This window comes from Nerophis ophidion, linkage group LG08, assembly GCF_033978795.1.
Source record: "Nerophis ophidion isolate RoL-2023_Sa linkage group LG08, RoL_Noph_v1.0, whole genome shotgun sequence".
NCBI classification, from domain to species: domain Eukaryota; kingdom Metazoa; phylum Chordata; class Actinopteri; order Syngnathiformes; family Syngnathidae; genus Nerophis; species Nerophis ophidion.
Genome location: NC_084618.1, coordinates 50,145,784 through 50,170,907, shown reverse-complemented (window position 1 = coordinate 50,170,907; position 25,124 = coordinate 50,145,784). Strand labels below are relative to the sequence as shown.

Here is a 25,124-nt window from a genome sequence, read left to right as displayed (position 1 = left end):
TTTTGTGAGGGCTGTCTCCATAGAGTGATTCGCCCTGAAACCGGATTGAAAGGGTTCACAGAGATTGTTAGACGCTAAATGTTCATTTAGCTGCTGTGCAACAATTTTTTCGAGGATTTTCTAAATAAACGGAAGGTGGGACACCGGCTGGTAGTTTACCATGAGGTCAGGATCGAGGTTAGGTCTTTTGAGCAGATAACAGCCATGTCGAGAGGAAGAAGAATACTGAGTTGCATCCCAAGCACACCATAACTACTGTGAAGCATGGGGGTGGAAACATCATGCTTTGGGGCTGTTTTTCTGCTAAGGGGACGGGACGATTGATCCGTGTTAAGGAAAGAATGAATGGGGTCATGTATCGTGAGATTTTGAGCCAAAACCTCCTTCCATCAGTGAGAGCTTCGAATGGTTGACCAAATACTTATTTTCCACCATAGTTTACAAATAAATTCTTTAAAATTCCTACAATGTGAATTCCTGAATTTTTTTTTCCACATTCTGTCTCTCACAGTTGAAGGTACCTATGATGAAAATTACAAACCTTCGTCATTTTACGTGGGAGAACTTGCACAATCGGTAGCTGACTAAATACTTTTTTGCCCCATTGTATATATATATATATATATATATATATATATATATATATATATATATATATATATATATTAAGATGTAATTGTATATAATTTTTCATAAAAAATATTTTAAAATGTTTAAAAAAAATTTAAACAAATTCATACAAAAAAATTGTATTACGGAAAATTGTTGATACAAGTTAAGTGACAAGCGGTAAAAAAATGGATGGATGGATAGATAGTTCAGGGATGCAGAATAAGTTAACAAAATAACAAAACTCTTATTTACATCCTCTTGGCGTTTTTGCCACCGAAGCCTGATCATGTGTCTAACAACTTATACAACAAATACACCAACAATAAAGAAATATGAGCGGTTAAACCAAAAAGTAATATTTATTTCTGACAATAAATGTAGAAGAGAAACTGAAACACATCGATCTCCTCCGTATCGATCCATCTCTGATACCACCCTTGATTTCGATACTCCCGGTATTTGCATCGGCCCGCCCACTGCTATTGCAACATCGCTGCCACGTCTATGCAGCGGCGGCGGCGGCTCTCTGGATTGGGATGGGCTGTGGGGGATGAGAGGAAGACGGGGGGGGGAGTGGGGAGGGACTGAGGAAATACCGGAGAGAGGACGGAAGCAGAAAGCGTACGGCGCAAAAAGACATTGAGTTCGGGAGGAGGATCACACCGGAGTTCTCCACACATGCTGAGCTCAGGGACAATGGATGAATTCGTTACCGAAGAGGAAGAGCCTTGGTACGACCAGCGGGACTTGGAGCAGGGTAAGAACCTCCTTGTTGGCTGCAGCATCCTAGCAGGAAGTGGCTGCAGCCGGCCGGCTCGTCAGTTGCCATTCACATAACAAAGACTGACTGACATGACGTCATGACACATTTCACTCACTGGATCAAGCATTTTATTTGCACGAATTTATTTTGCGAAACTGACGGCTAATTAGCCTGACATAAAAACTTGCTTACCAGGGAAAACATTTTCAATGCAATTGAATAATAGATATAATTTATTAATCCTTTACTATAAATACAATAATAGAAAATATTACAATGATCCTATAATTAAATACAATCTTGTTTTTTAAATGTTTTCAAGTATTTTAATTATAGCTTGATTTTTACATAAAAATGTAGGTTGGTATCAATACAGAATTTGAATAATAGTTTCCAAACACACACACTCATGATTCGATTCTGATTCTGAAGGTGACGATTTGATTCAGAATTGATCCTCGATTCAAAATAATGTTCAATTGAAAACATGTATCCGTCCAGTTCCTACCGCTTCTCCCTTTCGGAGGGCTGGAGCGTATCCCAGCTGCACTCAGGCGGATGGCAGAGTAAACTCTGGACAATATATAATTTGGTATAAGATTATCAATCAATCAAAGTTTATTTATATAGCCCTTAATAACAAGTGTCTCAAAGGGCTGCACAAGCCACAGTGATATCAGGGCAATAAAAAACTCAACCCAATAGGATACAATGAGAAACCTTGGAGGGGACCGCAGATTTGGGGGACCTACCCCCAAACCCCCCCCCCCCCTCAAGACGACCGGTGCAATGGATTTCGAGTGGATGTAGTTAATAGTGTGAGAGTCAAATCCATAGTGGGGCCAGCAGGGGATCTTCTTGAGTGGAGACAAGTCAGCAGCGCAGAGACATTCCCAACTGTTGCACAGTGGAGTGGTCCACCCCGGCTCCCGACTTTGAACAGCTAGCGAATCATTTGTGGCCACGGTACCTAATAACCTCTCCACACAGGAGAGGGGGACAGAGCAGAAAAGAGACAGCAGATCAACTAGTCTAAAAGGAGGGTCTATTTAAAGGCTAGTGTATACAAATGAGTTTTAAGATGGGACTTAAATGCTTATAGTAGAACCTTTTCAAAACAAGACACAGGGTATTCATAAATAAAAAATACCACACACTCACATGCACGCACACAGACACATGTATATTATTTTTTAAATATTTACACAGATTTTTGAAAATTATGAATCTATTCAGAATCTGAACAAATAAGATGAATAATGATTACGGGTATAATGATAAACCGTGATAAAATTCACGACAGTTAGTATTATTGTTTCAAATTTGAATAATCGTAAAATCTTGATTTATTACCACACTTTGATAAGCTCATGGTGATCATACACATTTCCTGGAAAAGCGGCTTGCACACTAATCGCTAGCTAGCTTAAATGCTAACCTGAATACAAAACATATTAACGTCTTTCCCGATTACAGACGTACTAACTCAGACCTATTTGAAAAAAATAAACATGCTTAAAATAATTAAAAAGAATATGGTTCTTGAGAAGCTCGAACAATATTCAAATGTTTCTTCTGCCAAAAAAAACATATTTGTATTTGTTTATTTAAAAATTAAACATGGTCAAATGATTTCAGCATGTGTATAAGTATTTTTTGAGCATATTAAAAATTTTCATTTTGATCAACTGTGATATTTTTACTATACATTATAAAAAAAATCGTATTGGCAATACTGATGAAATGTCGTATCTCATTACCTTAATGTATAAGAGAACACATTTGACTTTACAAAATGCTGTGTGCTCTAATACTGAAACACTTTCCTTATCAGTCGTGCCAACTCATCAGAATAATACTTTTCTCAAGGTGAATCAATGCTGAGTCAGAGGTTTTTGCTGTGCCATGCATTAATCTTGCAGACTTTAGTTTTGTGCGTTCACTGCGCAAAAATAATTGCTCATTAGATGCCATAAAATGTGAGATTGGATGAAATGCCTGGTGTAAGAGTGTCCCCTTTAAGTGATAGAGCAAGAAACATGGGCCTCACTTATGGTATTGTGCTGTGCTGAGATCATATCGTTTTTCATTTTTTGCAGGATGTTTCCTAAATTAATGGGACTTTGTCAATACAGTCTTTATGACTTTGATAGACATCCATCATGTGTTGATTCCGATAAGTAATATAAGGCAATCAGTTTGTCTGAGCAAACACCCCAACTGTTCCTTTTCATGTGTCTAAGAGTGAATAATTTGATATTTTTTTTTAGCTTTAGTTAGTTTTATTGCTGTACATAGTGGTTTGTTGGACTACCTGCCCTCTTTTGTCGAACACTCAGTCTTGAAGATTTCACAAGTATTAATTGAACAGGTCACAGGTAAATGTTGCAGCGATGGTCTCACTCCTGCAAAAGCACTGACGATTGCGTACGTAAACACCACAAGCGGATGTCTTACACAAGAGCGAGCTACTGCCAAAAGTAAGCCCCGATAAAGAATTCTTCACTATCCTTATAGTAAAACATCCATTAAGTCCAGTGGGTCAATGAGTCCGTGGTCAAAAAGTGTTCATTAGGGTAAGGGTCAGTCCAAGAAAAAATAATTGATGAGGAGGGAGACGCTTGAGTGGTTCCATCCATCGATGTGGAGAATTCCTGTCAGAAGGATCTGTAGCTAATTCAAATTATTATCATTTAAAAATATAACTGACGCTACTTTTTCCTTCTTAAGAATTTGACCTTTGTACCATTTTTTTTTAGCTATTGAAGACAGTTTGAACTTGAAGTTACACAGAGTCATCATTCTTTTGCCTTGTACAAGTGATTAGACAAGCGGTTGCCATACTATTTTCACCAAGTACCATCTCAGAAAACACTTGGCTCTCCAAGTACCACCATAATGACCAACATTAAAATAGAGTAGCATAGTTGGACTAAGCATTCATTAAAAACAAGGCAATGTTTTATCTAATAAGTATATTTAATAATTTTGGCCCTTGTAACATTACACACAGTTTGAACAACAACACTGTGTTTAAACATAGGAGAATAAAACCCTAATCACTTAATTGATTCTTTGGCGTATTACTCACCGTCTAGTGGTACGCCAAAGAACCACAGTTTGAGAATCACTGAATTAGACGTACAAAAACATGCATCATGTCTCCAAAACAACAGATTAGTGAAGTGAGAATCAACACTGAAACATTGATATCGCCAATACCACATCTTTATGCTCTGATTTTAATTCTCAAATCAAAATATTGGTACTTTTGATATCTTAGTTATTTGAAATCATGTATATCATTAACAAAAACACAGTAAAGTAACTAAATATTGTAGATATTGTCTAGATGAAACAAGATTGGTGGCGGGGACTACTTTTTCTTGCGCCAACTATAGCACACTATTCATTCAGCCTGTCATTTGTTTGAAGAAAATGACTGTCAATTTAAATTAATGACCCAATATTATAAAACAGCAAGTGTATGCATCATTTTATAGTTGGCTATTTTGGAGACACTACATACAGAGTTGAATATAACACATTTAGTGCAGAAAAACGCCATCATTTGTATCGCCCAGTGACTTTATAATGTTTAAAGATGATTCCCCAAAAGCGGCAACTCTTGAAATACACAACTTTTTAAATCTGACCAGACACATTAGGTGTATTTGCACAAAGTATTGGCTCGTTATCACCGATACCAGCCTTAATTTTACTCGGGTGTCGGATTGGAAAGAAAATCAGAGTATTATATCCTGACCTCTTCCAGCTTTCAGCATGTAAACAAGGCATTGGCTTTGTGTTCTTTATTCAATATCATTAGAAATTGCGAAAAATATAGACATTTTAAAATATATATATATTTCCTGTTAAACCATAAGTAGTAACATAAGCTAGTCGGTAGTGTTCGAGTTATATTTTTTTAATTGGAAAAAAATAATTACAGTGAGAGCTATGACTAATATTTTGACTCTAATGTGGCAACATAGATCTAAGTGCAACTCTTCCATGTGAAAATGCTTATTTTATTGTTTACAAAACTCGGGAAGGTGTGAGTCTGTGGAATTTCTCGTGGCGTTAGAGATGACATAGCAACCCTAAAAGCAGAAAAACAAGGGCGAGTCAAACATGTCATTAGTGTCTTTGTTTGGGCCTATTGTGTTGTTTTCTAGCCTGTACTGGCTGACGTCCAAGAAGCAAATGCTTGGTTGTACCAGCTCAGACTTGACCTAAATGTCATCTCAAGACTCTTTTCATGCACCATTTACATACTAGTGAGATTGTATGTTGAATAAATTAACTTAACATTATGCTTTGACAGCGATACAATGGTATTTAATAGGATTGCACAAAAAAATTTGATTCAATTGTCGAATCGATTCACACTTGAAGTCGTTTTTGTTTGACTTAGCTCACCATTTTACTCAAGATCTCATGCTGCAGGGTGGTAAGCAAGGCTGCCAATTTCATCCTTACTCTGCCAATTCTCGCTGGCTATCCTTCATCGTCACTTGGCAGATGCGTTCGCATTGATTATTTCATGTGCATGAATTGTATTGTCTAGTGCAGAGGTCACCAACGCGGTGCCCGCGGGCACCAGGTCGCCCGCAAAGACCAGATGAGTAGCCCGCTGGCCTGTTCTAAAAATAGCTCAAATAGCAGCACTAACCAGTGAGCTGCCTCTATTTTTTAAATTGTATTTATTTACTAGCAAGCTGGTCTAGCTTTGCTCGACATTTTTAATTCTAAGAGAGACAAAACTGAAATACAATTTGAAAATCCAAGAAAATATTTTAAAGACTTGGTCTTCACTTGTTTAAATAAATTCATTTATTTTTTTACTTTGCTTCTTATAACTTTCAGAAAGACACATTTTAGAGAAAAAATCCAACCTTAAGAAGGATTTTAGGATTTTTAAACACATATACCTTTTTAACTTTTGAATTCCTTCCTCTTCTTTCCTGACAATTTAAATCAATGTTCAAGTATTTTTTTTTTATTATTGTAAAGAATAATAAATATATTTTAATTATATTTTTCATTTTAGCTTCTGTTTTTTCAACGAAGAGTATTTGTCAAATATTTCTTCAAAGTTATTATGATTAAAATTCAAATAAATTATTCTGGCAAATCTAGAAAATCTGTAGAATCAAATTAAAATTTTATTTCAAAATCCTTTGAATTTCTTTTAAAATTTTTGTTCTAGAAAATCTAGAAGAAATAATGATTTGTCTTTGTTAGAAATATAGCTTGGTCCAATTTGTTATATATTATAACAAAGTGCAGATTGGATTTTAACATATTTAAAACATGTCATCAAAATTCTAAAATTAATCTTAATCAGGAAAAATTACTAATGATGTTCCATACTTTTTTTTTTTTTTTTCAGAAAGATTGGAATTAGCTAGCTTTTATCTTCATTTTTTTCGGTTGAATTTTGAATTTTACAGAGTCGAAATTGAAGATAAACTGTGTTTCAAAATTAAATTTTCATTTATTTCGTGTTTTCTCGTCTTTTAAACCGCTTAATTAAGTGTTTTTTTCATAATTTATTATTTTCTACAAAAAAAAACTTCCGTAAAAGAAAAAAAAATGTACAACGGAATGACAGACAGAAATACCCATTTTTTTAAATATAAACTGTATATATAGATTTATTTATTAAAGGTAAATTGAGCAAATTGGCTATTTCTGGCAATTTATTTAAGTGTGTATCAAACTGGTAGCCCTTCGCATTAATCAGTACCCAAGAAGTAGCTCTTGGTTTCAAAAAGGTTGGTGACCCCTGGTCTAGTGAGTGAGCGTGCCTTTGATCTGACTTGGTGGATTAGTTTGAGTCTTTCTATTCATTTTTACAGTATTTCTACTTTCAAGTGTCTCCCCAGGAAGAATGAAAGAGAGGCCTTCCAGACAAAGAGTACCGTGTTTCCGTATTATAAGCCGCTACTTTTTTCCAAGCTTTGAATTAGGGTTGTCCCAATGTCAATATTTTGGTACTGGCACCAAAATTGTATTTCGATACTTTTCGATACTTTAAAATAAAGGAGACCGCAATAAACTGTCAATATTGGCTATATTTTAACATATAAAATTATGATACATTAAAAATTTGTTTTTTATTGCAATAAAATAACAATTTGGGCATTAAATAACATACTGTACATACTAGACAACTTATCTTTTAGTAGTAAGTAAGCAAGCAAAAGCTTCTAATTTGGCATCTGACGTATGCAGTAACATATTGTGTCATTTATCATTCTATTATTTTGTGAAAATTCTGTGGGACAAAAGGGTGAAAAATAGATGAATAAATCTAGTTACTTTCTGTTTTAACATTCTTATCTATACCTCTGTTTAAATGTAAGATGCACTTTTTCTTCTGTTGTTTGATACTTTACATTAGTTTTAGGTGATATTACAAACGTTATTAATCCAATACCAACTACTGTACACTGCAAAAACTGAAATCTAAGTAAGATTAAATATCTCAAATTAGGATGATATTTGCTTATTTTCTGTCTGATAAGATAATTCTTCTCACTAAGCAGATTTTATGTTAGAGTGTTTTACATGTTTTAAGGGTTTTGGTCCTAAATTATCTCAGTAAGATATTACAACTTGTTGCTGAAATTTTATGAACTGTATTGAATAAAACATGCTTGGAACTAGAATATCAACTGATGCAAAACTGTGTCATTGACACTCACAAGTATAAAACTACTTTTTCTTATTTCAAGCATGAAAAAAAATCATGATGCCGAGCGCATATCATTATGTCAAGGTAATGGCACTAGCATTTACTTAATTTAAGAATACTTTTCAACATATTGAGCAAAAAGGTCAAAAAAAAATTTCTACCAAGAAAAGTGCACTTGTTACTAGTGAGAAAAAGTTATTTTAAGGTATTTTAGGGTTAATTGAAGTCAGCTAATTTTACATGTTTTGGAAAGTCTTGACAAGCCGAATTTTCTTGTTCTATTGGCAGACAATTTTGCTTAGTTCAAATAAAATACCCTTCATTTTTGTAATGTGTTTTCTTGTTTTCGAGCACTGACTTTTTGCAGTGTAGTCACAGGGTCATACATTGGTCATACTTAAAGTCCTCCTGGGTCCACAGACATATTTCCTGGGTTTATAAACAATGAAAATAAAATGACAAAAGATTTTGTAAAATTAACAATATTGATATAATAATTGTAGTATCAACTTTATATACGTAGAGAAGGCCAGTTACGTGGTGGGAGTGGAGCTAGACTCTCTGGCGGTGGTGTCAGAGAAGAGAAGTCTAGCAAAACTCCTAGCCATTATGGACAACACCTCCCACCCACTACACTCGGACCTTGCGGAGAGAATGAGCACGTTCAGTTGAAGGCTCAGACTCCCAAAATGTAACACGGAACGACACAGGAGGTCCTTCATACCGACAGCCATCAGACTGTATAATGCATATGTTCCTTGACTGCACTTAAATGTAGAATATATGTAGAATATATTTATATTATTCATATATTATATATTACATATATATAATATATTATATATCATTTATTATCAGCACCTCCAAGTCCGAGTCCATGGTTCTCGCCCGGAAAAGGGTGGAATGCCATCTCCGGGTTGGGGAGGAGACCCTGCCCCAAGTGGAGGAGTTCAAGTACCTAGCAGTCTTGTTCACGAGTGGGGGAAGAGTGGATCGTGAGATCGACAGGCGGATCGGTGCGGCGTCTTCAGTAATGCGGACGTTGTACCGATCCGTTGTGGTGAAGAAGGAGCTGAGCCAGAAGGCAAAGCTCTCAATTTACCGGTCGATCTACGTTCCCATCCTCACCTATGGTCACGAGCTTTGGGTCATGACCGAAAGGATAAGATCACGGGTACAAGCGGCCAAAATGAGTTTCCTCCGCCGTGTGGCGGGGCTCTCTCTTAGAGATAGGGTGAGAAGCTCTGCCATCCGGGAGGAACTCAAAGTAAAGCCGCTGCTCCTCCACATCGAGAGGAGCCAGATGAGGTGGTTCTGGCATCTGGTCAGGATGCCACCCGAACGCCTCCCGAGGGAGGTGTTTAGGGCACGTCCAACCGGTAGGAGGCCACGGGGAAGACCCAGGACACGTTGGGAAGACTATGTCTCCCGGCTGGCCTGGGAACGCCTCGGGATCCCCCGGGAAGAGCTAGACGAAGTGGCTGGGGAGAGGGAAGTCTGGGTTTCCCTGCTTAGGCTGTTGCCCCCGCGACCCGACCTCGGATAAGCGGAAGATGATGGATGGATGATGGATGGATCATTTATTATTATTATTGTTTATTGTGAGCGAACTGGTGCTAAATTTCCCCCATGGATCAATAAAGTACTTTCTATTCTATTCTATTCTATTTCTATTCTATTCTATATGACTGTACTTGGTATCGTTAGCATCGATGTCTGTGTAGATCCCCGCATTTGTTTACATTCAGGAGCGCTAGCTTGCTGTTAGCCGTTAGCTATTGTATGTATGATGTACATAAATGTATGTATGATTCTTGTCAGAATTATGGTTTCTTTGTCACCAAGGAGGCATGGATTAGTGATTTAGAAGTAGCTAAACCACTGCCGACTGCGCATGGACTTTAGCCACTGGCTATATGTTTTAGAGCACCGCTTATAGAACAGCGCTTCAGTTCTTATAGCTTTAACACTACTGTTATTTTCTTATGCCGGAATATGTTATTCTACCTCTTCTGTCTCCACACTAACGATGTGGCTACGGTCCGCCGTCATGCTGGTAAAAAAAAAAAAAAAAAACTTTATTTTTCAGAGACCGTATCGCACCTATTTAAATTCATTAGGACCGCGGTATACCGTACAACCCTACTTTGAGACCCTGCGGTTTATACAAAAATGCTGCTAATATATGGATTTTTCTTCTCTAACGGCTAAATTATAGAATAAATTAAGCAAAGAAATCAAACAAAGTACTAAAATGACCCACTTAAAGAAACTGTTCATACTCTTAAGTGTTTACAAAATACAAGGAAGAAAGATCCTGATAGATATCTTAAACCTGATTAAAAAAGGGGAACATCTTATTTATGTCATAGGGGATGAATTAAGACATCAATCTTTTCTGTTTTGTTTGATCGGCCGTTTTACTGCCGTGTCACAGACACTGTTTGGGAACAATTTAGGTAGGTCAATAAACATTTACAAAATCTTTCTATGTAAATATCTCCACGTACCCTTTTATATCTGCGGCCTATAGTCTGGTGCGGCTAATATATGAAAACTAGTTTTTTTATTCTTAAATTTAGTAGGTGCGGCATATAGTCTGGAAAGTTTAATAGTTTAATAATAACAATAATACTGTACTTTAGAACATAAACACATGTTGTGAGTGTGTGAAAAAATCAAGACAGAAAATCGTGATTCACATGTTTTCATACCTGTGCAGCCCTATTAAGTATTGCAGCAATAATTCCAAATGAACATCTGCCACACAAGATAAATGTGCAGTAAAAGATCGAGTGGGCCCGGGGTGAAAGCCACAAAAACCTAATTTGAAATAAGGCAGTCTGCACCAGTTATCAATTCTACACGCAGTCTTGGTAGATTACCCACTAATACTACACTCCATATTATAGTTGCACATACTGTTTTGCGGGTGGTATTTGGATCTTAGTAGATCAGGACCTATATGACCACAAGCTATATTCTAAAAAAAACAATTTATTCAAAACAACAACAACATGCCGGAATAGAACGCTTCATGCGTGATAGGATTATGTCTGTCTTTTGTCTCCCTTGTGTTAAGCTCCAGGCCTGTCTGGAACCAACAGACAGTATTGATTGCAATGTTTTCTAACACAATTATGTGTATTGATTAGTTTGCCTTTTCTTTTGCCGCTTATGCTTTCAGCTGCGTTTCCTCTCTGGTATCTAATGAAGACTTGATATCTGAATGCGGATGTTAATGATGTTTTTGTTGCTTGGTTTTTATGGTGCACCCTTGATTGACTTTGGCTTCATAATAGAGCTGTTGTTGGTTCAGCCTGGCTTTAAAACTGCTAAAGCTTAGTAAAAGTTGCCTAAAATTGCTATTCTAATAAAAATTGTGCTGTGTGTGAATGCCCACAAATGCTATAACTTCACTAAAAGGCCAGCAAAATAAATGAACTGATCTCTATAATGATGTTTTAATACATCATAGTATATCATAGGAATTCTTAGATATACCCCCTTAAAGGGGAATTGCACTTTTTTTTTTTTTTTTTAGAATTTTGCCCATTGTCCATAATCACTCTGGCAGACAAGAACACGTCTTTTTTTTTTAAGATTCTAAAGGTGATAGAAAAAACACTTGCAAAACGTGACTAATAAGAGTAACCGTTGTAGCCTTCAAAGCCCTCTAAAACTACTTGAAAACCCTCCATTAACATTGTATATACACACTGCAAGTCTATATATAATGTAGTAACAGACATGTTCATAACAACATGTAATATGTACAATATTTACAATATTTTGGTTATTTCAATCATCACTTTTGTTCTCTGCGTATTTATTTTTGTTTCCATAGCAGCGCACTTCCGACTTCCAGCTACAAATGTGTGTTTCTACTTCCGGAAACAAACGCGAGTGTTTTCTAATCATGACAGACTTCGTAACAGACAAAAAAGATGGCTATTTTCGGACAAATGAGGATTCACAACCTTATCTTTTTGAACCTGAATATAAAGAGGATGAACTGCTGATTCTAGAAGCGTGCACAAAAAGAGGGTGAAACGTTGGAGCAGACTGAAGCCGATAGATTGAGGTCGGCGTGACTTTGACGCTGTAAATGTGGAGCTTGAATCCAAGCTATGTGGACGTATATGGCGTGCTTACCCAAAGTCAACTTGAAAAAACTTCCCCAGCCAGCTGGACCATGTCCATCAAGTGAGTCACTATATACTTATTATGACATGCAGCACTTCATGCGTCTTATTATAACTAACTACATTCGCTGTTGAGCTAGTTGTGTACAAACATGAAATCTAGGCTAATACTTTACACATACTGTAATATGATTGTCCAGGTTTTTTTAGTCAGTATAGATTGGGGTCCATATCCCATTGTCTTGCGCATTAGAAACTCAACAGCTATCCAGCAGCTGATGCAAAAGTTAGCTTATCATTTGCCATAGCCAGCTCACAGATCATACTTTATTTACCATGTTGCCCCAAGACGATGTCTTGCTACACTAGAAAAATCGTTTCTCAGTGTTTTCTCTTACAATGACAATGTCGCCACAGTTTGGTTGTTATACAGGTAACGTAACGTAACTGAAGTATTGTTTGGTATTTTCGATGCATTTTCAAAGTGATTCAGAGGCAAAGTGGATTGCTTCCATTAGCTGCATTACTAGCCACTAAGAACAAGCCGATTTTTACAAATTAGACTGCAAAAAATCTTTTGTCTTCTTGTCTCTCATTAAGATTGTAAAATATAGGCAAAAGTCCAAATGAGTGCAGTTGCCCTTTAAGAAATACTATTTTGAGTCCCCAATAGGAATGAACATTCTGTTGAATCAATGATTGATCAATTACTTGGGAAATTGAGGCAAAATTTAATGAATTACTTGGCTGCAACCAGCATGGCAGCTGTTGTTTTAAAGGCCTACTGAAATTAGATTTTCTTATTTAATCAATCAATCAATCAATGTTTATTTATATAGCCCCAAATCACAAATGTCTCAAAGGACTGCACAAATCATTACGACTACAACATCCTCGGAAGAACCCACAAAAGGGCAAGGAAAACTCACACCCAGTGGGCAGGGAGAATTCACATCCAGTGGGACGCCAGTGACAATGCTGACTATGAGAAACCTTGGAGAGGACCTCAGATGTGGGCAACCCCCCCCCCTCTAGGGGACCGAAAGCAATGGATGTCGAGCGGATCCAACATGATACTGTGAAAGTTCAATCCATAGTGGCTCCAACACAGCCGCGAGAGTTCAGTTCAAGCGGATCCAAGACAGCAGCGAGAGTCCCGTCCACAGGAGACCATCTCAAGCGGAGGCGGGTCAGCAGCGTAAAGATGTCCCCAACCGATACACAGGCGAGCGGTCCATCCTGGGTCCCGACGAGCGGTCCATCATGGGTCTCGACTCTGGACAGCCAGTACTTCATCCATGGTTATCGGACCGGACCCCCTCCACAAGGGAGGGGGGGACATAGGAGAAAGAAAAGAAGCGGCAGATCAACTGGTCTAAAAAGGAGGTCTATTTAAAGGCTAGAGTATACAGATGAGTTTTAAGGTGAGACTTAAATGCTTCTACTGAGGTAGCATCTCATTTAAACGGGGATAGTAGGTCCATTCTATGTGTCATACTTGAACATTTCGCGATATTGCCATATTTTTGCTGAAAGGATTTAGTAGAGAACATCGAGGATAAAGTTCGCAACTTTTGGTCGCTAATAAAAAAAGCCTTGCCTGTACCGGAAGTAGCAGACGATGTGCGCGGGTTATGGGGCTCCCCACATCCTCACATTGTTTATAAACATAGCCACCAGCAGTAAGAGCAATTTGGACCGAGAAAGCGACGATTTCTCCATTAATTTGAGCGAGGACGAAAGATTTGTGGATGAGGAAAGTTAGAGTGAAGCACTAAAAAAAAGAAAAGGCAAAGAAAAGGCGACGGCTCCAGGCGGCGGCAGTGGGAGCGATTCAGATGTTATTCGACAAATTTACTAGGATAATTCTGGAAAATCCCTTATCTGCTTATTGTGTTAATAGTGTTTTAGTGAGACTATAAAGTCATACCTGAAAGTCCGAGGGCTGCGGAGAACGCCAGTGTCTCTGAGAGAAGCCAATGGAGGAGCCCAAATCACAGCTGCCTTTTTGACAGCTGCAGGAGGAGGTCGCATAATCCACTCAAGTCTCCGGTAAGAGCCGATTTAATATCACAATTGGTTGACATGTGATAGAGAAACATGTTCGCTTGACCGCTCTGTGTTAAAACTTCACAACAAACAAAGAAACACCGGCTGTGTTTCGGTTGCTAAAGGCAGCTGCAATCCACCGCTTTCCACCAACAGCATTCTTCTTAATTGTCTCCATTATTAATTGAACAAATTGCAAAAGATTCAGCAACACAGATGTCCAAAATACTGTGTAATTATGCGATGAAAAGAGACAACTTTTAGCCTTGAGTGGTGCTGGGCTGAAATGTCCACTCCAACCAATAACGTCACAAGCACGCGTCAACATAAGTGTCATCATTACGCGACTTTTTCAACAGGATACCTCGCGGGAAATTTAAAATTGCAATTTAGTAAACTAAACCGGTTGTATTGGCATGTGTTACAATGTTAAGATTTCATCATTGATATATAAACTATCAGACTGGGTGGTCGGTAGTTGTGGGTTTCAATAGCCCTTTAACTTGTCTGTCTAATGAAGAACATCATAATATTAGCTATGGCAGTAATTATAAAATGTGTTGCATATGAAAAAGTTACATTACATTATAATATATTGTATTATATTTTCTTATAGTATGGTATAGTACACTATAATATAGTATATCATGTTATATTATATTAAATTATATTATATACTATAATTTCATATCATATTATACTGTGTAATACAATTTTATACTTAGGGCCGCGGCCACCACTCGCTATATATTTTGCGATTCCTAGAGCCCCGTTTTGCGTGAAGAAGCATATGTCCAATGTAAATTAATGAATGACAGTGCCCTTCATATGAAATTTTACTGCAAAATATACCTAGGCCCTTCCTGCTCTGTCACTGATAAGAATATAACATTTAATTTTGCATTGGCCAATTTCCCGAAACTCTCTTAGTGTCCCCTACTGGTTTGATCCCTGGTTGGAGTTATTAACGGTATTATGCACGACAAGAATATATTTTTCAAACATTTCTTCCTCATTAATTTATCTTTGATTGATTGATTGATTGATTGATTGATTGATTGATTGATTGATTGATTGATTGAAACTTGTATTAGTAGATTGCACAGTTCAGTAAATATTCCGTACAATTGACCACTAAATGGTAACACCTGAATAAGTTTTTCAACTTGTTTAAGTCGGGGTCCACGTTAATCAAATCATGGTAGTATCAATTAACCTTAGTACAAAACATGCATCAATTCACTGTATGTGACAGCTGCCTGGCACATTTGGAAAATCGTGTTAATGAAGATGCCTATTTCTCTTGTAAAACCTATGAAGACTATGCTACTTAAGGTTTGTGTGTAAGGCTTTCAAACGATTGAAATTTCTAATCGCGATTCATTGTAGTTTGTTGTTAATTAACCTTAAAATTATTCGCGGATAGCCCCCCGCGACCCCGAAAGGGAATAAGCGGTAGAAAATGGATGGATGGATGGATAGATATAATTTTTCATCATTGATAAGCTTTTCCTAGACGATAATGTTTCCAATACAATGACTGGGCAATCAGTTTGCTTTAGTGAAATATTTTTTTAAACATAATGCTTTTTTAAATAGCTTAACACAAAATGGATAAAAGACACTTTTAATGACAAAAACAAATGTACCTGCAGTGCCTGTATGTCTTGCCAGATCTTGTAGGATTAAAGAATTTGGATTCCTACATTAGGAGTGCTTACATTCAGAAGAAGGGCCTCACTTCCATGTTTATGTACGATGTTCGCACATTAGTAACATAAAATGTGGATCGTTACAATCCTGGTTTGATTGTCAAAGCCTTTTGGTAATGTAATCTGTGATAAATGATTTTGATATTCTGTACAATACATTTTGTACAAGTTCATGGTATTTAAATCTCTGCTTGACAATGATTTAACCTTCTCCATTTATTTAAAAAGTGTATTATTTAGCCTGCTAAACATTTTGTGTACCTCGCCTTCCGCCTAAATGCAGCTGGGATGGGCTCCGGCCACCCCTGCTTTGCCGAGAAGGACAAGCGGTACGAAATAGTTGGATCGATGGACAAGGTGAATCCGATGCACCTTACATTTTTCTCATTAAACTGAAGCAATTCAAAACTGCTCAACCGATGCATTCGTATGTCCCATGCGCATGTTCGCGGTTAGATGCAAGCCAATTAATCTTCCCATCCCTAATGCTGACCTATCGTTCATTGATCGTTCTCACCTTGCCCTTCTTTCTATCCCCATTCATTCCATGCTTGTGCTCATTAGTCCTCCTTTTCTTCTCTGTGTGTACATGATGCATTCATGCCTCCTTAATCCTTCTCCTGTGTAGACCTCCACCTGGCTGCAGAGCTCGGAAAGACTTTGCTGGAAAGGAACAAGGAGCTGGAGGACTCCCTGCAGCAGATGTACATCACTAATGAAGAACAAGTGCAAGAAATTGAGGTAGGAGAGGTAGTCATAGCATAGCGGGCAGTACCTTATCATATGAGGCTGTTTTATTTGATTTTTTTCCTAAAATATTTTTTTATATGAATTACATTTATATAGTGCTTTTTTCTCTAAAACACTTTTTTTTAAGGTGGCGAGCTTTTGTAACAGAGTCGAGCTAATTCCGGTATAGTCCCTTGATTTTTTTCTTATTTTTTCTTAATTCCAGAGAAAGCAACAGACTGCTTTCTCTCACAATACCACTGGTTGAGTACAGTCATGTAAACAAAAACTTTGTCCAGCAAAAATGGTTTCTCACCCCCCACAATTAATTGTAAAATCAAATGCCCTTTCGAGCCCTATAGCGAACGGAAAAGTCTGGTACGCTGGTCCTCAGCTTTCTGGGAATGTGGCCCCCTCCCTGCCTTTTATTGTAGTCTATGTTGTATATCACACAGTACCTGTCAAAGCAGTTAGAGGTCCTTCGGGACATGAACGAGCAGCATGCCAAAGTGTACGAGCAGCTGGACGGTACTGCAAGAGAGCTTGAACGAACCAACCAAACACTCGTGATCAACAGCAAGGACTCCCAGCAAAAAATTGAAAGGTAAAGCATCAACTCTTGTTCAATTCCTTTGTCATTCTCCTTTTATTGAGACTTTTTTTCATCAGGTTAACAGGGACCATTGAGACTTTGCAGAATCAGGTGGAGTCCCTCTCAGGACAGGTGGACCAGCTTCGCTCCATGGAAAAACTCAGAGTCAAAAGGGAGAAGAGGGAACGACGCAAGACCATCCACTCCTTTCCTTGTCTGAGGGAACTTTGCACAGCACCCAGGTATGGTTGTCTGGTGAAGAGGGAATAAAGGAAAGGAACACTAGCATTTGTCTATGAAAGCCATTATTAATTATCCAAAAACAATGCTCAGGTCCTGAGCCTGGCCAATAGTGGAACTGTGGATAGTAAGACTGACACAAAGCTTTGCAAGGTGATTGGGCTGGGAAGCAAAAGTAAGTTTTGGTGGCGACAGAGGAATGTATTTCCATTTTCCACAAACAAGAATAATATTCTAATATGCACCATGAACCACAAAGTAGTCTGCTAGCTACCTATGGACCAACAAAATCCACAAATAGGGTGTAAAAGTAAGCCGCGTGTAGAATCTGCATTCTTTGTTGAAAGTTCAAATTATTTGCCTTCATTTTTAGTTTGGCAAAAAAAAAGTAAGTTAATTTAAAAAAAATGTACAGTAGATCCCACTTATTCGCGGTTAGGCATTCACCCTCTCGCATATTAACTAGTATAAAATTGTAAATAATTAGATTTTTTTCATAGCAAGTAAAAGATGGGAATTTTACGGCGTTGCCTGCAGGGGGGAAAGAGTGCTGCAGCCTGGACTGCAGTAGGGAGGTTAGGTTTTGAGTCAATTCACTCAACATTTTCCAGCAAGAAGATACTTTGATAAGACACAATGTTGTATAATTGCACATTTCAAATATAATACAGAATGTAACTGCTTTTTAGAGGGGACCTATGATAATTTCAGCCTACCTGTAAAACACTTCCTTCTGGTCCAGACAATATGTATTGGATATGCTTTGGTGTAAATAATGCGTAAATTTGGCTCCGCATATACTTTTATAGCTCGTTTTTTTAGTCCCTCTACAAGAAGTTTGTTTGTGGAGGCGTTCCCAGATTACGAATCAAACCACACCAACCTTCTCAAATAGTAGGATCATTTATCTTCTGAAAATGTACACTGTTAAAATATATATTTTGAATTTGTCACCACTGTTTTTTATTTTTAGACATAGTCAAAAATAAACTTCATTAATATTATTCAGATTCGCCGGTCACAACATTAGGTACACTTGCTGAACTCTCTGATCAATACATACTGTAGCTGCATAAAAAAGCTGAAAAATACTTTTGGCTCTCAATTATTGCAGTGAAACGACAAAAAAACTATGTTATGATAATATAATATATCAATTTAAGAGCTCCAGCATAGTGGTTATGCATTTTGTATCCAACTAAGTTGTGTAGTGTAGCATGTTTAGCGTTTCTATGTCCTTAGTCCTCCAGTGATAACATTACATGTAAGAAACAGTTTATTTGCCATCTTGGAAGCGCTTAGGAGAGACATTAGCCACTGTCTTGCTAGTAAGGACGTTGCATTGCGTTGAGGACACTTGTTTTTCTTGTCACTGTTAAATTTGCAGGGCACGTCTAGTATGTATCATTACATGCATTATCACAATATAACGATGAAAAAATTTAAAAAATATGGAATCACAAGCTTTGGAGTATGTTAATTCAGTTATTTAATTTTGTAGATGCAAAACACTTGACAATAGTGATGTACTGTAGTTATTTGAGAATATATATGTAATTAAAAGTGTAAAGTAACTAAATCATCGCTATCTTGTCTAAATCAGTGTTTCTAAACCATGGGACTCCTTAAACAGCCACCAAAAAATATCTGTTTCTCAGCGGTGGTCCGTATAGTCTGCAGCGGTAGGTCCCTGGTTCAATTCCCACCTAGTACCAACTTCGTCACGTCCGTTGTGTCCTGAGCAAGACACTTCACTTTTGCTCCTGATGAGTGCTGGTTAGCGCCTTGCATGGCAGCTCCTTCCATCAGTGTGTGAATGTGTGTGTGAATGGGTAAATGTGGAAGTAGTGTCAAAGTGCTTTGAGTACCTTGAAGGTAGAAAGGCGCTATACAAGTACAACCCATTTATCATTTATTTATTTAGTTGTAATACACTTTCCCACCACTATTGGCAGTAATGACATTCTCAAACCAGAGCTGTCTATAGAGAGAGTATGGACAACTCAGCTTCAGAGTTGGTCCCAAACATGGCACCCTGTAGTCACGTGAGGAGCTTTTGACCAACCACAAAGAATTTAACCAGACAATCTCTTACGTATATGATTGGTCAAAAGCCCCTCATGTGACTACAAGGCGTCTTGTTTAGGACCATGAATTGGTCAACGTGGACCCTGACTTAAACAAGTTGAAAAACTTATTCTGGTGTTACCATTTAGTGGTCAATTTTACGGAATATGTACTGAACTGTGCAATCTTGTAATAAAAGTCTCAATCAATCAGTCCATCAAAAAAAACAACTCTGAAGCCGAGTTGTCCATACTCTCTTTATACATGGTTCTGTCTCTAACAAACAGAAGACAGCCCTCAATTTGGTAATTGAGGGCCACCTTTCATCATGTTATGATGGTAGCGACAGGCTCGTAGATCAAATAAAAAAAAGTCCTGAGCTAAAGTCATGGAAAAAAGTTTCTTAAGTGGAAAAAATTATGATTAAAGTGGTGAAGCAGCAGCTCTTAAAATACACAAATGTTTAAGTTTTACCAGGCACATTAGGTATATTTGCACAAAGTATCGGTATCTGATCAGTATCACCGGTATAGCATAACACTAGATCGGTGTTTTTCAACCACTGTGCCGTGACACACTAGTGTGCCGTGAGATACAGTCTGGTGTGCCGTGGGAGATTATGTAATTTTACCTAATTGGGTTAAAAATGTTTTTTTGCAAACCAGTAATTATAATCCGCAAATGTGCCATTCTTGAGTATCTGTGCTGTCTAGAGCTCGGCAGAGTAACCATGTTATACTCTTCCAGATCAGAAGGTGGCAGCAGGTAGCTAATTGGTTTGTAGATGTTGGGAACATGGTTTGTCGTAATCACAGTATGCGGAAGGCAGTGTGTAGGTAAAAAGGTATCCAACACTTAAACCAAAAATAAAAAAAGGCAAGTGCCGCTAAGTGCCACTAAGAAAAGGCATTGAAGCAAAACAAAACTGAAACTGAACTGGCTGCTAAGTAATAAAAAACAGAATGCTGGTTGACAGCAAAGACTTACAGCGTGTGGAGCAGACAGCGTCCAAAAAGTACATCCGTACATGACATGACAAACAAAAATGTCCCCACAAAGAAGGTTTGTGTCCGTATAACTTAAATAATCTTGATTGCGAAAACAAAGCAGGTGCGAGGAATAGCATTCAGGGAAGGCATGAAACTGCCACAGGAAAATACCAACAAAAGAGGTAAAGCCACCAAAATAGGAGTGCAAGACAATACCTAAAACAATACACACAGGAAAACACAAAAAAACTCCAAATAAGTCACGGCGTGATGTGTCAGGTGGTGACAGTACACCTACTTTGAGACAAGAGTCATAGTGATGCATGATTGGTTATGGTTTGAATTCATATCCAGCAGTTGCGAAAATGACTTTTTATCGTCAATATCGGCTACTGAGTTTAATTTTTTATGTTTTCTGCTGTTGGTGAGCCTCAGAATTTTTTCAATGAAAAAAGTGTGCCTCTGCTCAGAAAAAGGTTGAAAAACACTGCACTATATATATATATATATATATATATATATACATGACACAAAACTATAGTCATTTCAAATGGCAACTGTCTGGCTTTAAGTAACACTAAAATTAATTACAAATATAAATAGTGGTAGTCAGTTACACTTTCCTTTTTAGATCCAGCAGAGTGAAAATATCATGGAATCACTCAAATAAAATGTATGGAATCAAGAAAAACAAGCCACTACACACCACTAATACTTTGTTGCACCACCTCTGGCTATTTAACATTTTGCAGTCTTTGAGTTACGGACTTAACGTGTGACCAGCATGACTCTTCATCCGGCTTCAACTTTCTCCGATTGCTGTTGTTTCATTTGTGACATGTCTGTAAAAGGTACGAGGACGAGTTTGTGGTGGGCAGGGCTGAAAGCTTTTCTGTGGAGGTGAAGCGTCAGCCATTTGAAGAGGAGAACCAGCACCTTAGGGAGGCGGTGTCAGCTCTACGAGCAGCCATCCGGTCCGAGAAAGGGCGACGAGAGGGTGTGGAGAAGGAGTGCAACCTGCTCCTTGCAGATTTCTCGCGTCTGCAAACACGTGTGCAGGTGACTGCTGAACGCTATTTCTAATGTTGTTCATAAATGCAACACTTCAATGTGATTGTTTTTCCCCCCAGGATGCTGAGAGCTGTCAGGCCAGGGTGAGAGAGTTGGAGGTGGAGCTGCAGGAGCTGCAGCAGCTGCGGCGCGGCAGAACTTTCCTCCTCGGAAACGAAGATGACGGCGTCACCCTCACCCAGACCGTCCTCAATAACACCCCGGAGATCGACACTTTCCTGGAGGGAGAGGTCGCGGAGACAGGAGGAGGCGTGAGGGAGGCGACGGAGGGTGGAGGCGGCGTGGGCGGGGAAGCTCTCCCCGAGTCCAACCCTGTGAGGAAAAGCTGCAGTGACACAGCACTCAACGCCATCGTTGCCCGGGATGCATCAGGCCGCAGGAGAGGCAGCTACGCTCTTCACGCCAACAGCGTGAGAAAGAGAGGCATGTCCATCCTCAGGGAGGTGGATGAGCAGTACCACGCTTTATTGGAGAAATACGAGGAGCTGCTGGGAAAATGCCGCCGCCACGAGGAGAGTCTCTGTCACGCCGGCGTCCAGACTTCCCGACCCGTCTCCCGAGACCCTTCCATGAAGGACTGCGCCGTGGGTCACACCCCCGCCCCTCCCCCAACCCCCACCCTGTCACCGTCGACGCCGGAGGCCATTGAGATGATCGGCAAGCAAGTGGAGGCGGTGGATAAGCGCCTGGGACAGAACACTCCAGAGTACAAAGCTCTCTTCAAGGAGATATTCTCCCGTATCCAGAAGACCAAGATGGACATTAAAGCTACCAAAGCCGCTAAACCCAGCAAATCCAGCAAGTCAGGCAAATCTAGTAAGCAGTGATGCGTCTCTAGAGGACATTAGGTACAATGTCAGTGTTCCGCGCAGTGCAACATTTGTCACCAAGCAGCCAACTAAAGTGCAGTACAGAAAATGCCAAGTAGAGTCTTACACGAAAATATGAGTAGCATGTATTAGCAGTACAAAAATAAAACAAATCTGCATAGTTTCGTCTTAAATGGCATTTAGTGTTCAGTGTGCAGAAATATGTTAGATCAGAGGTTCTCAACTTTGTTTCACAAAGTACCACCTCAGAAAAAAGTACCAAGTTCCACAATAATGACCAACATTAAAATACAGTTGCGTAGTAGCCCTAAGTATTTATTAAAAACAAAACACGTTTTATTTAACAGATATAGTTAATATTTTGGGCTCTGTAACACACACTGTATGAACAGTGACAGTGGCTATGTTTACACTGCAGGCCAAAGTGGCCCAAATCAGATTTTTTTCCAGCTGACTGTTCACACTGCAAGTAAAATGTGATCTTCATCAGACTCCAGTGTAAATGCGCTAAGGCCCCAACGTGGCCCGTGTGTGGCCTCGACGTCAGTTGCATGCGCACTCGATAAAGTGAAAACCAAGGAAGTTGACAGGATTCCGTAAATGAACAAGGAAGTCACAACGAGTACTACAAAATAAAATAAAAGTCGCCTCCGTACATATTTGGGCTGTGCATTTGTGGGCACGGCTCAATTTGTGGGGGAACGATTCGATTGTCGATTCAAAATCAATACTTTTTCAGTAACATTGGGTGCAGGTTCTAGATTGACTACATTCCTCTATAAAATAGATAAACAGCTCTGATGAATTTTCATTTTATTAAACTGGTTTATTTAATAAAATTCTACCTAAAGTTTTACTAAATTGGCTGGACAGCACAGACTTTAGGGTGAATCAAACAAACAAACAAACATATATATATATATATATATATATATATATATATATATATATATATATATATATATATATATATAATATATATGTACAGTATATATACATGTATATATATATATAAATGTATATATATGTACTGTATACATGTGTGTGTGTATATATGTATATACATATATAAATATATATATATATGTGTGTGTGTATATATATATATATATACGTATATATAAATATATATATATATATGTGTGTGTGTGTTTATGTATGTATCATTTATTTTTTACAAAAAATAAATGAAAGTAATATAATGTATGAACGAATATATATAATATGTATACAAGCAAATATGCCACAGCGTCAATTACGGTCCTTCAACGATCGCTATTTCTTCAGAATCAATATATATATATATATATATATATATATATATATATATATATATATATATATATATATATATATATATATACATATATATATATATACATATGTATTACATACAGCCTATTAAGTGTGCACCATTGACAAGTGATGCACCGAAAATTTGGTTGTCTTAAATAGACTTTGCTCACTGAAACCGGATGTTATGATTAAGTTTCCACTTCCGCTGGCGGGCTGCGTCTTTCCTCGCGCTCACGAATGATCAAAGCTGATGAAAAAGTCACATACGGTTCACATTCAGGTCACATTGCGTTGAGACTGGAGTCACATTTGAAAAGACCAGATTTCAATCAGATTTGGACAACCTCCTTATGTAGCCTTAATCTGATTAAAAAATATCACATCTGAAGAACTTTGGAGCGTTTAGATTGGCAAAAGAATTCCGATCTGTGTCACTTGAGGGCAAAAATATAAGATTTACTGTGCAGTGTAAAGGGGGCCACTTTGTTTGAATAGGAAAATAAACACTGTACCTAAATAAAGTGATTCTTTGACGTACCACTATATACGGGTACCACAGTTTGAGAGCACTGTGCTAGATCATCAGGTTTCCTGCATTTTTCACCAAGATCACAAATGATATTACCAACAAAAGAAAACAGTAGACAACAACAAACATGCCTGCAAGACTTATTTGGCACATTGTAGCGAGCAGCCGACTCTGCAATCAGCGGTGCGCACGCTGACCATAATAGGCCAGTAGATGGAATAAAAAGACATGACCTTACCATTTTATATTCTGAGGCAGGGAGAACGGTAGTTTTGAGACTGATATCAAAAAGTAAAATAAAAATGACTCTTGACAAAAACGAAACAACGATAGAACTCTCATCATTTGCAGTAAAGTTCTATCGACAGTGACCGAAAAGGGGGAAAAAAACCCTGTACGTGACGTGACTCCACGACACAAGTTAACGCGTTGCTTTTGCACAATCTAACAAATAAAATACAATGAAAATATGGTGGTGGTTAACATACAGTACCGCACAAAAGATTACCTCCCACCACTCACATAGCTGCAATGACTAGTTGGGGCCCAATTTGGACATTTTCACTCAGGGATGTACTCCTTTTTGTTTCCAGTGGTTAAGCCATTAATGGCTGTGTATTGGGGTATTTTAAAGCAACATTAAATGTAAACTATTACACAAACTGTACAGGGACTACGTTATATCAAAGTACAGTAGTATCTCAATTTTTGGGATGTTTTTTGTCCTGTGACGGACCTCTTAACTCAAAACACTTGTATCTCAAATCAAACTAATTGGTCGTGTCCCCCTCCCAGCA

At 38.1% G+C, this 25,124-nt stretch overlaps 1 protein-coding gene across 1 annotated transcript; it reads left to right on the top strand.

Annotated features, from left to right (window-relative positions):
- Positions 1 to 1,174: 1,174 nt before the first annotated feature.
- LOC133557888 (cerebellar degeneration-related protein 2-like) lies at positions 1,175 to 23,405 on the top strand. The gene is made up of 6 exons (XM_061908797.1): positions 1,175 to 1,369; positions 16,613 to 16,725; positions 17,169 to 17,317; positions 17,383 to 17,547; positions 21,453 to 21,660; positions 21,732 to 23,405. The coding sequence occupies exons 1-6, from the start codon at positions 1,291 to 1,293 to the stop codon at positions 22,497 to 22,499; spliced, it is 1,482 nt and encodes a 493-aa protein (XP_061764781.1). The 5' UTR covers positions 1,175 to 1,290; the 3' UTR covers positions 22,500 to 23,405.
- Positions 23,406 to 25,124: the final 1,719 nt, after the last annotated feature.

What these genes read in the sequence shown, in the direction of transcription:
- LOC133557888 (XM_061908797.1), top strand. Translation starts at nt 1,291, where the DNA reads ATGCTGAGCTCAGGGACAATGGATGAATTCGTTACCGAAGAGGAAGAG. An exon ending in CCAGCGGGACTTGGAGCAGG is followed by an intron (nt 1,370 to 16,612) that starts GTAAGAACCTCC and finishes TCTCCTGTGTAG; the next exon opens with ACCTCCACCTGGCTGCAGAG. An exon ending in GAACTTTGCACAGCACCCAG is followed by an intron (nt 17,548 to 21,452) that starts GTATGGTTGTCT and finishes TGTCTGTAAAAG; the next exon opens with GTACGAGGACGAGTTTGTGG.